At 41.9% G+C, this 15,082-nt stretch overlaps 1 protein-coding gene across 1 annotated transcript in view; it reads left to right on the top strand.

Annotated features, from left to right (window-relative positions):
* The window catches only part of GCKR (glucokinase regulator), a 678,315-nt gene that overhangs the window by 410,554 nt on the left and 252,679 nt on the right, over positions 1-15,082 (top strand). The window contains exon 11 of the mRNA XM_044062788.1: positions 14,171-14,269. Coding sequence (XP_043918723.1) covers positions 14,171-14,269 — 99 coding nt within the window. The remainder of the gene's footprint in view (positions 1-14,170; positions 14,270-15,082) is intronic.

Raw genomic sequence — 15,082 nt, 5'->3', positions numbered from 1 at the left:
TGTGTGTGTGTGTGTGTGTGTGTGAGGGACAACAGTACAGCATGGGTCAATGTTGATGTAATGTGTGTGTGTATGTGTGAGCCCTTAGTTGTTTGGTTAATGTGTGTGTGCCTGCATGCACACAGCTCCACCATGTGGCTGCCATATACAGTAGTTTGTGGGACAGCCACAGACTGTACCTGCTAGGCCGTACAGATTACTGTCTCTGGCCACGGACACAGTACCTGTGCCTGGTAAGTGTGCTACGGACAGTATCGGATACCAACCCTGACTGGGTACTGGCCTCAGAGGCAGAGGTGGGACAACTGGACCCATGTCTCTGCTGGGAATGGCCAGAGCCATGTGCACGTGGTCTACTGGGATGGTCAATGGACAGGCCAGCCCCAGCATTGCTGGGGCTGGTACTGCCACTACAGGAGTGGCTGTGACCCAGGGGCCATCTGCGACCACTGCCAGCTGTTGCTGTTGCTGGCATGCATCCGAGTCGACATCACAACCATCCCGCACGGTCCTGGCTCATGGATGACATATTGTGAAGGGCATCTATTGTCTCCCCCCAACATCTACCAATGACCTCGGTGTAAGTCCGAATGGCACTGGCAATGTCACGGATGCTGTCATTGATAGTGGTGTAATGTGCCCTCTGCGCCCTAAATCCCTGCCTGGTGTACCGTTCCATACGTGCCTGAGCCTGCATTACAGCCCGTAACATACTGGATGTCATGAGACCAGTGAGGGCATGCCTGCCAGGGGAATTACAACCAGCGGTACTCCCCCGAGAACCCCTGAACCTCCGCCTATGTGGTACCGTTCCAGGAATATGGCTATGGCTGCTGTGAGGGGATGCAAGTGCCATGGGTACCACACTTGCCTGGTCAGTGCCAACTGTATGCTGTCCCTCGCCTATGGCCATTGGTGGTGAGGGATGTATTGGCAGTATGAGTGTGCGCATAGATGGGGTTGAACGCTGTGTACTGTCGATTGGTGGACCAACGACAGACCCTGTCAAACCTCCCTGTGTCAATATACATGTCTCATCATCAGCACTATTCGTGGCAGTGGCTTTAGGTTCCCTGCTGCATTCGGCCAGCCCTAGCTCAGCACCTGTGATAAGAAGACAGGAAACACACTTTACAGTTTACACATGAACACATGCACACATGCACACATGAACACATGCACACATGCACAGTAATACACTCCTCACTACAGCACATACACACACACCAGCAATCCAACACATACTCTATAGTGGGTGAAGGTGGGTGTCAGTATCACAAGGTAAACAGTCACCGCACACGTGTCAGCATGCAGAATATGTGTTGCATAAGACCATACAGTGCTAGTGTAGATTCCCCAATGTAATGGAAGTATACATGGCTTTGTTGCAACTGTGTCATTTTTCAGTGATTGGCTACACCCTGGAACACAATTTGTACATGGACACAACCCAATTTGTGTCAAGTGACCTATACACCCACTAGCATTCCAGGACATATATGTGACACTTTGGATAGCAACTGCTGTGCATATTGTGTATACTGGCATATGTAAGCACACACACAACATGCTATGCATATTGTGTATAGGTACATATGTTTGCACACGCACAACATTGAGGTGCACAGCAATGACTGCTATGAGTATAGCATGTTTTCATGTACTGCATATGATAAACGTGTTCTGTTGTGTACAGCTGTAGCAACTATGCATATCTAAGGTGCAGTACAGTGCTGCCACACATGTCTGCTGCACTGTGCAGTGTATGTGCTTGAGGCAGCTACTGACTTTAATGTGATGATTAATGTCTCACAGCAAACATGGACAGCATGCATTATGCATAGGTGTGTTATGTGTACATGGCCTACACCTCACCTATGACATGCACATTTCAATACCATTATGAAAGTGTTAACACACTCACCAGCATGTACTGTCTGCCCTGCTGTCACACCAGAGAGACCTACAAGAATATGACACAGTTTATCAGTGGCCACAACTGTGGCATTGCTGCCGTGAGTGAGTGTGTTAATCTACAGTGGAACAACAGTCAACAGTCACAGGTGTGGAGATACTATTCCAAATATCAGTATTGCACATGAGAGGCAGCACAACTGCTAAACACACAGTACACATCTCACATAAGCATATTCTAACAATACAGGTAACAGTAGTCTACAGCTAGGGCATATTACCTGCACGCTCCATGTCATCCTGCTGGGTAGCTCCAGCCTCCATGATGACACATGCATGATGTTGCTGCTGCTGTAGGCCAGGAGCCACCATGCTTAGGAGCAGCTCCTCCACTCTGGTGAGGGGGGGATGTATGGGTGCACCACCACCTGTGGCAAGCTGTTGCCTATGGATATCAGATGCATGCTGCCGGACATGTCTGATTAAATCACTGCAGTGATGGCGTACCTGCTCATATGTCCGGTTATGCATGCCTATGTCATTTACCCGGCGAACAAGATCTTGCTACAGTGCAGTGCGCTCATTCTGGTGCTGACTGACCTGGAAAACAGCCGTGCATAGCTTTGATACAGGCTGGCCTGTATGACCTCCTCCTTTGTAGCTGTATACACAGGATTACGGCGATGAGCCATAACCCTGGAAGACAATTAAACAATATGTGTGAGCAAGTCATGTGGCACACAACATTATGAAGTACAGATATCACTTAACTGCCAGATATAGCACCTGTCTGTCTATCAGAGGATACACACCTTCAATACCACTTATCAGTGCTCAGCCCACAACTGCCTGACAGTGGCTGCCACACTCCATACAACAAACCAGTATACACCAGTACTTGACACACTGTATTGGATACAATGCACAACCTCACACTGGGGGTATATATCAAGCTAATGCATGACAAATATTGTCATCCAATGCAATGAATGTAATGTACAGTTACAGTATTAACAGTAAACCACCCTAGTCTTTAATGCCATACCCCTACCTAACATATGTGCACGGTTGTTAATATAGCTGGCATACTGCTGTAACAGAGTATACATGTTGCTAGGTACACACACATACCCTGTAACACACAAGTGATTGTTGCCATGGTACAGGCATCATTACACACACATTAGTCAAACATACAACACACAAATGTATGCCAACACAGATGAGCATTACTTGTGTACCTTATACACAAGTATACATAGTACTGTGTGCCCCTACTTACAGATACCTATGCCTGAGGAATGTAATCTGTGCAGACTACAGGAAACACACAAGGCAGTGATACCAGGGAATGTGAACATGCATTATACTGTGGTGTTTAGGCCTACAGCTTCAGGTAGTACAACAGTTCATATGTGACATGGATTCACCAGCAGTACCACTTACTGAGCATACATGTACTGCTACAGCCTACAATGGGACACCACAGTCATACACAAGTTACTACGTCACAACATATGCCATCCTACTATGTCTGCATCCCAATAACTGACACATCTTTCTCTGCCCTCACACCTAGGACACAAACTACCATGACAGACACAACCTCACGCTAAGCTATCACACCTTTACAGACCTTGCACACAGTCAGTATCACACTCATTCCACCTCACATAGGTGGTATTGCACTGGGTACATGTGTGTGCGCATTGTGTCATAGGTAGGTAATACACTATTGGGCCGGGGCCTGCAGCAGCCTAGCCATATGCTACCCTGACATTTGACACACATGTAATGTGACTACACTTGTTCCTGTCAAGCAGATACACAGAGGTGACTCTACCTATCTCCATAACATTCATCCGGAGTATGTATGACATCTACTAATGATGAGCCATGTTTATTAATGCTGGGTAGTTTAGTCCAGTGTATGGCATATTTGTGTATAGGATCCTGTACCTCCAGCATGTGCTGTTCAGTGCGTTGACATGGATTAGGGCCCTAGGTCATGTAGTCCAGAGGGATTGTGAGGTGTTGTCATGGTGGTTGGCTGACCGCTATGGGTGTGACATACCTCTGTATGTCTGGCAGTGGTAACCTCTGTGTATGATGTATGCAATGCACTCTAGCTGTGGTTTTGTGAGTCAGTCTGCATAGGGCATGTGTTTGGGGCAGTGTCACTCTTTGTTAGGTATGTCTGTGGCCTTTCCACTTGCTGTGGCTGTCATGTGAGGTACATACCACATGGAGCATTGTGAGGAGTAGGGGGTACACTGACCTATATTTCCCTAGATGGCACACCTTTTGTGATGACATGTACCACATAGAGGGATTACAAGACTAGTGTGGAACTGTGATGATCAGAGGGGAGGCTACTGTACACCATGTCCCATGTTCCCTTCTGACACTTTCAGTGTTGGGCAGGCAACCATCTATCTGGTAGTTAGTGTGTAAAGTGTTTTGGAATGGGGTATGGTACTGCAGAATCAACACTGGTGTTCAGTCAATGCGTTGGTCACCAGGTACCTGTTGCACTACATCAGCCCCCGTGTCTCCTCTCTCACTCTCTCTCTCTCTCTCTATATATATATATATATATATATATATATATATATACATATATATATATATATATATATATATATATATATATATATATATATATATATATATATATATATATATATATATATATATATATATATATATATATATATATATATATATATATATATATATATATATATATATATATATATATATATATATATATATATATATATATATATATATATATATATATATATATATATATATATATATATATATATATATATATATATATATATATATATACACATACTTGTAAACATCCATTGCTGTACATATACATGCACATATAGGCACATATACTGGCCACCTTTCATGTTGGGAATATGAATCATTAAACAGTTGTGAGACGATACCATTTTGTAAAAATATTGCACAGTGTTGTGTAGAATGCATTTTGCTATCCTCAGGCTATATAGCTGTAGCAGGCCTCACTGTCTCAGTCCCACAGCATTTAACCACCACATGACATATACCTGCACTGCTTGCTGTTTTCAATGCCACACACTACAACTTACATAGATATGTGGACATAGCAACCTTCAACTACATATATATGTCTAGCCTTCACTAACAGTTGCAGTATGTACCTTGCCCTATGCACATCTGCATTTATGTATAGATATGGACTGCGCACACATATGGAGGGTTCACAGTATGTACAGTACCCTTCATACACATCATTCGCATCCCACCAAATACATATCTGTTACATACCTTACCTTTGTATTTCTTACCTCTGTCTGTTGTACCTGTTGACGTTTATTTTTCTTTTTAAATATTTTTTTTATTTTGGTGTCTACAAACACCTTTGTTTGTTTGTTTGTTTTTTTGTCTGCCTCTCTTGCTTGCTTGCTTGCTTGCTCTCTCTCTCCATATGCTGCAATGATATAATTGCATGTATGGACAGCAAGTACAGGTTGCTTTTGTAGGTATCTGCACAAGTGCATGTGATGGCCTCTGCACCAGTTTGTGCCCACCATTTAGTAATTGCATGCAGCCTGCTGTGTGTTAATTGCAGTTCTCACTGTGATTTCAGGACACTGCTATAAAATGATAGGTTAGGTAGGCGTAGGCCTTTCAGTTTTGCAAGGTGGGGACCATGCTTGTTTGCTGTGGACACTTTTGTGTGAGTCAGAAGGTTGGTATATGTCTCATATCTGAAGCTGGGTTGTAGGCTGGGTTGTAGACAGTGAAAGGCATGTAGTACTGAAACCTGACTGTTGCTTCTTCCAGTACACTCTTCTCAGTGTGTCAGTTTACTCACACCTCCTAATGCTAACACTGGATACATGGGAGTATGTACTTTGTTTTGGAATTAGGAAATTAACTAGCATGCAACAGTGGTTATTCCAATGTATTGCTCTGGCTTTCCTATATTCCCTTCATATTCACTCCTTGTTTTGCATGTGATATTTCTGTCTGTCTTCAAATGTATTTCTCTGGCTTTCGTAGTTTCCCTTTACATTCACTCCTTGTAATGCATGTTACATTTCTTTCCTGAAATGTATTGCTCTGGCTTTCGTATTTCCCCTTTACATTCACTCCTTTTAATGCATGTTATATTTCTGTCTTGAAATGTATTGCTCTGGCTTTCATATTTTCCCTTTACATTCACTCCTTTTAATGCATGTTATATTTCTTGCAGCACCAAGTTATTGTATATCTGATGTGGCTGAGTGGTATGTCATGCAGACTGGTGAGTCCAAGGTGTGGGGTTTGAGACTGACAAGGATATTTTATTTTGCTGCTGAGCAGTACAAGGGCCTTGTCATACAGAGTGACTAAGGCACTTTTAAGCAGTTGTAAGCAGGTTTGCACGAGTTTGCGTGGCGCTTAGCGATGCTTAGCTAAGCGCACACAAGCTCACACTCACGCACTCACGGAAAGCGCTGCCAAAGTCTGGGCAACTGTATTTAGCTGGGTAAAGCGCTGCTACACTCTGGGCAACTGTATTTAGCTGGGTAAAGCGCTGCTACACTCTGGGCAACTGTATTTAGCCGGGTAGAGCACTGCTTAAATCCTTATATCACATCAAGATAGTCAAATCATAGCATTCCACATAACCTGCTGGTAAAGACCCACAGGACAAGATTTGTGTTATGGCATTCCTATTTTCCCTTTACATTCACTCACACTAATGCATGATATATTTATTACAGCACCAAGTTATTGTATATCTGCTGTGGCCCAGTGGTAATCCGTGCAGTCTAGTGTGTCCAAGGCCCGGGGTTTGAGACTGAAAGGGGTATTTTATTTTGCTGATGAGCAGACTACAGGCCTTGTCATACAGAGTGACTAAGGCACTTTTAAGCAGTTGTGAGTGGGTTTGCGCGAGTTTGCATGATGCATAGCTACGCTTATCTATGCTTAGCTAAGCACACACAAGTGCACACATGCTTATAACTGCTTAAAAGTGCTTACTCCCGCTAACACCCGCTCTATTTTCTTTTAAAGAAAAGAAAATGGGGAAATAGGAAAGTGGTGAAAAAGGGGGCACAAAGAGGGGAGGACAGTAGGAAAACAAGCTCAGGATGTGCAGGAAGGATGTAGGGAAGGCCTATGGCTGCCCAATTCTTTACCAGCAACAGCTGTGCACATGTTAGAAATTTAGAGTGAGATTTGAAACCTTCCACCCCTGAGAGAGGAGTGAGGACAACAAAGTATGTTGTAGAGCCAATTGTAATTATCAGTTTACATGTCCAGAAGACATGTGTGCGAAATGGGCAGCTATGTATGGGGCGTAATTTTTTGTGGGAACAGAGTGCCCTTTTTTTTTTCCAGGTGAGAGTGGAATGTGAGGTACAGGAAGTAGGTATATTTGGGGAGGTAGGTTGGGGAGGTTAACAGACAAGACAAACAAGATGCATACAGGGGCGGAGTATGACACATGTGGGGGGTAAACACAATTGACAGGGATGGATGTTTGGATATCGCAAGCCCATGAGCCCACAGATGGCAACAGTGGAACTGAGATCCCCACCCATGGGCAGTTACCACTGCAAATTCATAGCCCAGACCGGGGCTGTAATGGGGGCTGGATAGGACGGGCAGGCACACCCGTGAGTTGCGCCACTCTTGCCTCGAGCTGGCATAGGGGATCAGTCACGGAATGCCTGATCTCACTACGCACTACAGACTGGACCCTTTGGAGGGTGAGTGGAAGCTCTCCTCCGGCCATGCTTGCAGAGGGGTGTGAGCCCCATCCCCTGCAGCGCTTCCACCCGAAGGTGGCACAGGGCCACCGGAGGAGGAAGTCCCAGCCTGGGCATTGGTGCCAGGTGCACTCGTCAGCTGAGGTGGGAGAGGTGGGTCCACTAGCACCCGCCTTCCCAGTTGTTCTATGTTTAGCAGTATCTAATGGCATTTTGGGTTAGTAACAAACAACACTATTCCAAATTAGTTGTAACAGCATGCATTAGTATTCCCATTCACCAAACACACATGGATTCTAAACGTTGAACAGCAAGCATAACACATGCATATTTAGGACAACAGAGGACATTCCAACAGCATGCATGGTTGATTGGTGGCAACAGGCCATCAGGTTTGGCTATGTGAACAGAGCACATGCATCAACATACATGCAGATATGTATAAACCAACAGGACAAATGTCCATAGGAATTAATTGTGAATACACATACCCTGTTTGGTGTGGAATAGCATCATTTGTGAACATAAGGTAGGATGATAAAATATTACATTAACAACTTAAAATACCTATACGTATACTATACATTCCTACTAGATGCAGATATATATCCCCTACATGTATTAGTACAGTTTCCTGTATGTAACCTTACAAATGTTGGTGATGGAGATGTTACTGCTACATTAATATACATTCCATTTGTATTCATCCTGCTACATTTGAGCAGTTACATACAGTTCTAGCAGCACACTGACATTTGTGGGATCACAAGCACAAGCTGCTCATGTACCAGATTAACAGCTAAATACTATACATGACACAGTTGAGGACTATAAATATTCTTCTGACATATTGGCATTCCCATCAGCCAGTTTATATGGGCCTAGACAACTGTGGGTGTTCAGCATTTCATACAACCACACTATCTCCATAATGCAAGGGTACAACAACATATCCGAAATGTGGGACGGACACAGTCCAGGTATTGTACTTTATTAAAACATTTCACTCTTTGGTTGTGGCTGTCTCATTTATTTCATTATGTAGTGAATGCAGTATACCTTTATTCCAGACTTATTACAGCTTTCTTGGTAGCTTCATACTCTTTCTCACACTCTCTCACTTATTTTATATTTACATTTCAGGATGGTAATTAATTCTAGGCTTTATTAACATTTATTACTGGGTTACAACAATCCCTTCCAGCTGACTCACTTATTTCATATGACAGTATATACAAGGATGTATTCAATATTTGTCTGTACTTTATTGATAGATTAGATTAGATTAGAGCACTCATTTTCAGGCTGAAGCAGTTATCTGATATTACAATATAGGTGGGAACTCTATTTGAGACATGTTTACTCTTTATTAATGGATTACAATACTCCTTTTCAGGCTGCATCACTTATCTGATCTTAGAATACTAGTAGAAGCTTTATTCTAGGCTTATTTGACCTTTATTACTGGGTTACAACACTGAACTCATTTACAGGCTGTCTCACTTATATTCTATAATAATACCAGCTGAATAATTACTAACCTGCCTGGTGGCGCAGCCTTACCAGCCTATCAGCATAGGCTTGCCGATTTGTGGAACAAACACCTGCAGCTGTAATATAAATGAAGGGATATTGGAACATACCTATCCATACTATAGGCTAGGATAGCATTTCTTACATACTTAATTACATGTGTACTTACTCAGTAGTGGGGCATTGGGCATTTGACGGGCCTCCTGGATCCATCAGTTCAGTTGGTCCTCCTTTCATTGCTTCAGGTCCGCATGGTGGTGACGGACCTGTTCACCAGTCCTCGGAATGCCTGTGGCACTGGTGAGATCATGTGCCAACTGGTTCCATGCCTCTACCTTATACACACCCCATTGAACCTGGCCCTGCATGAGTCGGCCTTCATGATGATGGACTAGGAGCCAAACCATATATTTGGACTCCTCAATGCCCCACCTTTGCACTCTAAAGCAATTTCCCTCTCCGACACCTGCCATCCTGACTGCAAATGGGTATCACAATCAGTTATGGTGTGTATTCCCACCTATGGAGCTTATATATGCCGGTTTTCCCGCATTTATTTGTGATTGGCCATTTTGGAAATTTCTCAGCTAAGAGCAAACCTGCTTTGTCATGGCTATATTTTCATTAATTCCTAAATGTATGGTAATACTGGATTTCTAGGTGCAAGTGTCATTGCTTAGTGGTTCAGTGCTTTGACTATGGTGCACAGTATCCCGGGTTTGACCCTTGTCATTGCTTTTTTATTTTACTACTGTCTAGACAGGCTAGGAGGTGTGTCTGTGTAAAGGTGACTTTGGTACATGTTGCCCAACGTTAAGCTGGTTGGCGCACTGTGCAGCTCTGCGCAAACGGCTTACGCTGGGTAAAGCATTATTTAGTTATGTGCAGTCATATTAAGCTGGGTTCAGCACTGTTTGGCTACAGGCACTCATTTTAAGCTGGGTAAAGTGCTGCTTGGCTACAGGCAATTATGATCCTTTTTATATATACATAATATAGGTTTTGTTCAGAAATACATGGGCCATTTCATTACATTTTACTTAAATTAAATTTATAAATATCGGGGAATTGTTTCATACTTATTTAAAGAAAAATGGAGGGGGATGTTGTGGGGCTCGAACCGTGACTACCTATTCTTTGGGTGATGTCTCTACCGCTATGCTATTGTTACTTTGCTTAATTTGCATATGTAGATCTTATATGCTTTTCAATGTCATATCTGCTAACTGTGGTTGAGCAAAGGGCATACCTGCGCAAACGAGCGCAAATGCGGGCAAACATATTGGAAATTATAAAAAAAAAATTGGAACGGTTATTTTTACTTTTTAAACACTTTCACTAGGGTTTAGTCTGTGGGGATGTGTGGTGTTGTGTTTCTTGACATTTCGGCGGACTCGCTCGTGGATGTTTACTATCAGGACACTAACTCTTCTGGGGGAGTGTCCCTTTGCAGTACTCAGCAATCGGACACGCCCCCTATTTTCCTACATGGACCGTGTTAGACTAGAGTATGAGTCAGCATGCCTTCATGAATATGCATTATTATTATAATTATTATTATTATTATTATTAATATTATTATTATTATTATTTGCGGTCCAACTACAGAAGTTCATTCCTGAATTTGCATATTTAGGTACTGCCTTTTCTATACAGCTTTTTAGGTGCTGAATATGCCAGACCTTTTTGTTGGGTGCATTTGCAGGGGATTTATTTTTGGCGGGGGGATTTAGCATAAATCTTCTACATGCTGAAGAAGTATTGTCCTTAACACTGTTTCACTTGGTGTTAGGGTGGTGTCATTAGGCCTGAAAAAGACGACAACTGATTTGTGTTCATATTTAACCAAGAATGAGATGTGTGGTTGTGTACAGGAGGTAACTAGTTATCAAGAATATTAAAGGACTTTGCTGTGTACTTTTACAATTTGCTCCAGCACAATGGCATTAACAAAGTCTAGGAAGTGCTGAACACATATATTTTCAGAAGTGTAAGTGTGCCTGTTAATGCTTGGGTAATTGAAGTCACCTAGCAATAGTGCATTTGGTTCATAGGTTCACAGGTGATTATAAGACTAACAGCACAATAGCTTTTACAAGCCTAGCCAATAATACCCAGGATAAGACAATATTATATCTTAATTCCCATGATATGGGATGGAGTGGTATCAAGGTAGTGGGTCTTTGGGTGTTGAAACCCTGAGTCATTTTACAGATTGGTGAGTGTCTTTTTGCAGTGTTTTGTCTATTCCTTCTTGGCATTTGAGAGGATTTTTTTCCTATTGTTGAATAGCCTATTTATGCTAGGGGTCCACTGGCATGGTTTATTTTTTCCAGTAATCATATGTTTGACTTGGACAGTTACTACCTCCTCTGTACAGCTATTATTGTACAGTGCTGGTTGTACAGTGTTTTTGTATATAGCTCAGAGTAGGCTTCAGTGTCTTCCATAGTTAATGCTTCAATGGTGTCAAGGTAATTTCCATGATCTTTGGTAGACATTGATGGGGATCTACAGCTAGAAATAAAGTAATGGTTGGATTTTTTAAGGAGGGTTTGGATCTCCATGTCTCCTGGTTAGGGCTGTATGACATTTGACATGAGTTGATTGTCCTGCTGACAAATGTGGATTCTCCACCATGGTTATCCATTGGTCTGACAGAATGAGAGGCACGCAGCTCTGGTATACAGGGAGTGCTGTCATTACATTGAAATTGTAGTTCAGTAATGAGGCAAATATAAATATGTTTGAGTTGCAAGAGGACCTCAAATTCAACATCTTTCTTTTTAAAATCCTGCCAATGAATAGTAGTCTCATGATGCTGTCTGAATTTGTGTTTCAGTTTGCTTTGTATGATTGTCCAATAAAGGGACTCTGCCTAACAAAAACACTATGAGAGCAGCAAAGGTTTTAGCCAGTGTGCAAAAGACCTGGTATGATTAGTGAAAGACATCCCTGGCAAAATATGAAGTCTTATATACCGCCTTATCCCAGGCCAACACATACCAGATCCCCTTAGAATGACACTAACTTCTTAGCCAATTGTTAAAGCCAGTTATCTTGTCTTGTTGTCTAGGCACCATTCTTGATGAAATCAAGATATTACTTATGACCAGTGTCTGTCCTGTCTCTAACATGTGTAATAAGTTCCACAATGTCTTTCAGCATGCACCTCTGGGTGTAGTACCTCATTTCATTCACTCCCACATGGGCCACTACTAGGGAAAAGTCATATTTGTCATGTTTGAATGGTTTAAGGGACCTTAGTGTCCTTGTGACATCATGAATCTTGGCACTAGACAGAACATTTTCAGCCATCCTGTTGTTGTTCAGTGTGGAGTCTATATGCATGACTATAGAGTTACCTATGACAAAAACATTTCCTGGTATGAAGCAGTCAGTCCTGCTTTCCTGATGACTCTTGGGTAACCTGTGTGATATTATAGTATGTAAGAGTATTGAAGGAGTAGGTGTCTCCTTGTTCACTTGAGCCTGGAATCTTTCAAAGTATCCTCTATGAGGCTTTGGCACTTTTTTTTATTTGCAGCCACTGCATAATTTATGGGTCTAGTTGTGCGTTGTGATTGATTTTGTTATGTGGAGGAATGATACTTGGCTTATGCAAAAGGTTTACCTCCAAGTTTCTTAAATATTTACATCTCTTGCAGGTTGTACTGTCAAGTGGTAGAAGCAGTAAACGTCAATAAGCATACAGTAGTTCCTACACTCCCTTAAAACATCTAATTCTTATTATTATTATTATTATTATTATTATTATTTTACATTTGTTGACCAACGCAGTCTTGCTGAGCATAAAAGCCCCCTTCAGTGGAGGCCTGGGGAGAAAAGCTCCAGTACATGCAGTACAGACAAAATCTTTTAAGTTATATATAATCAGACTTGCCATAGATGGGGTAGAAGCAGAAAGCTGAGCCATATTGTCAGAGGATGGAGGACTACAACTTTTCATTGCATTCAAAGGTTGGAGGGAGGCTATTATAGTAGACCCTGAAGACATATGAACAACGTACTCAGGGCGATATACTCTGAAGTTAGAATAGATTGCAGCTAATATGGCAGCGCTTAATGAAAATACATAATCAGGTTTGCCAGGAATGATGAACAGTAGTCATTCACCTATTGGCTTCTGTCCTTCTGCTACTGTAGCTCATATTACTGCAGCTACATGCAACTGGGAATCAATGTCCATTTACTCCTTTTCTCACCAGAAGCAAAATAGTAACACTAATCCTAATCTTGTTCCCAAGAAGTGGGTCACAGGTTCACCAGCAAATAGTAGTCTTGTCCCAGGCATTGTTAGGGTCAGTACACTTGTTAGTCTTTTCTTGGTAGATGTCCTGGATAGCATGTACAACAGCTCTACATAACAAATAGACAAGCTGCACAACGTCCACCAAACTTCAAACAGATGAAACATGGATGACCAATACACTCCCTAGTCAGAAACAGCAATCCATATACCTATATTCCTTCTCCCACCATGAGTAAAGCAGTAATCCCAAGTTGGCATGTAAGAAGCAGTTTTCAGGCATTTAAATGACCGGTAACTTCCAGAAATGTTGGGAAATTAGATCCCTCTGATCGTTCTCTCACCAAGAGCAAAAGGAAGCATTTATCCTTGAGAAATGGTTTGTATAGGCTCTCTAATGCTCAGTAGTCTTGGCCCAGATATTGAAGATTTTAAAAGTAAGAAGAAAAAAGGGTTAGCACTGTAAGTATTTCACGGTATACTAAGAGAGTAAGAAGATATGTATGTTGGTGTTTAAATGAATGTTTGGATTATTTGTACATGGAGGTTAATGCCTTTTAAACAGACTAATTAAATAATGTGCACCTCTCAAACTTATGAGCTTAAATGTCATATTAGAACAATTACATGTCAACTGCTTAAATTGTTTATATGATTTATTTATGATGTGTCTTTTTGTCTTTTTCAGATATTTGTTGGAAATCCTGAGGACATATGAAAGAGTGCACAAAATTACATATGCACAAAGCAAAAAGATTGCTGCTGTAGTAAAGCAAGCTGGCACAAGGTAGATTGATAAAAAAGGGAAAAATGGTGGCATGTGTATATTTAAAAAATATGTTGTGCAAAAATAATGGCAGATTTCTATGACTAAGTAATAAACACCTTCCACCAGAACAAGGTGATTAGAAAGTTGTAAGTTAATATGCTCTAAGAAGCTCCACTTTTGGCTGTGACTAACATTGCAGTATGACAGGGTACTGTGGTTTGATAATGTACTACTCCCAGAAGAAAATATCACATTTTGCTACAGAGGTTTTTACATCAGGATGGTTAAATCAAGATGAAAACCAGATTTACAACACATACACTGACTTTGTAGTGCTCCATTTGAAAAGAAGAGATGACTTCAGCTGCAGACAACATGACCATACAATCATCATCTTCTTTCGGCTGTTCCTGTTAGGGGTCACCACAGATCACCTGTTTCCATTTCTTCCTGTCCTCTGCATCTTGCTCTGTCACACCAACCACCTGCATGTCCTCTCTCATCACATCCATAAACCTTATCTTAGGCCTTCCTCTTTTCCTGTTACCTGGTAGCTTCATCCTTAGCATCTTTTTCCCAATATACTCAGCATCCCTCCTCAGCACATGTCCAAACCAACGTAATCTTGCCTCTCTGGCTTTGTCTCCAAACCTTCCAACCTGGGCTGACCCTCTAATATACTTATTCCTAATCCCGTCCACCCTTGTCACACCCAATGCAAATCTTAACATCTTTAATTCTGCTACATCCAGCTCAAACTCCTGTCTTTTTGTCAGTGCCACTGGCTCCAACCCATATAACATAGCTGTTCTCACTACCCTCTTGTAGAAC

Source organism: Protopterus annectens, chromosome 2.part1, assembly GCF_019279795.1.
Source record: "Protopterus annectens isolate FY-2018-M chromosome 2.part1, PAN1.0, whole genome shotgun sequence".
NCBI lineage: Eukaryota > Metazoa > Chordata > Ceratodontiformes > Protopteridae > Protopterus > Protopterus annectens.
The sequence above is the reverse complement of the archived record's forward strand: the minus strand, read 5'-3'. Positions and strand labels throughout refer to the sequence as shown.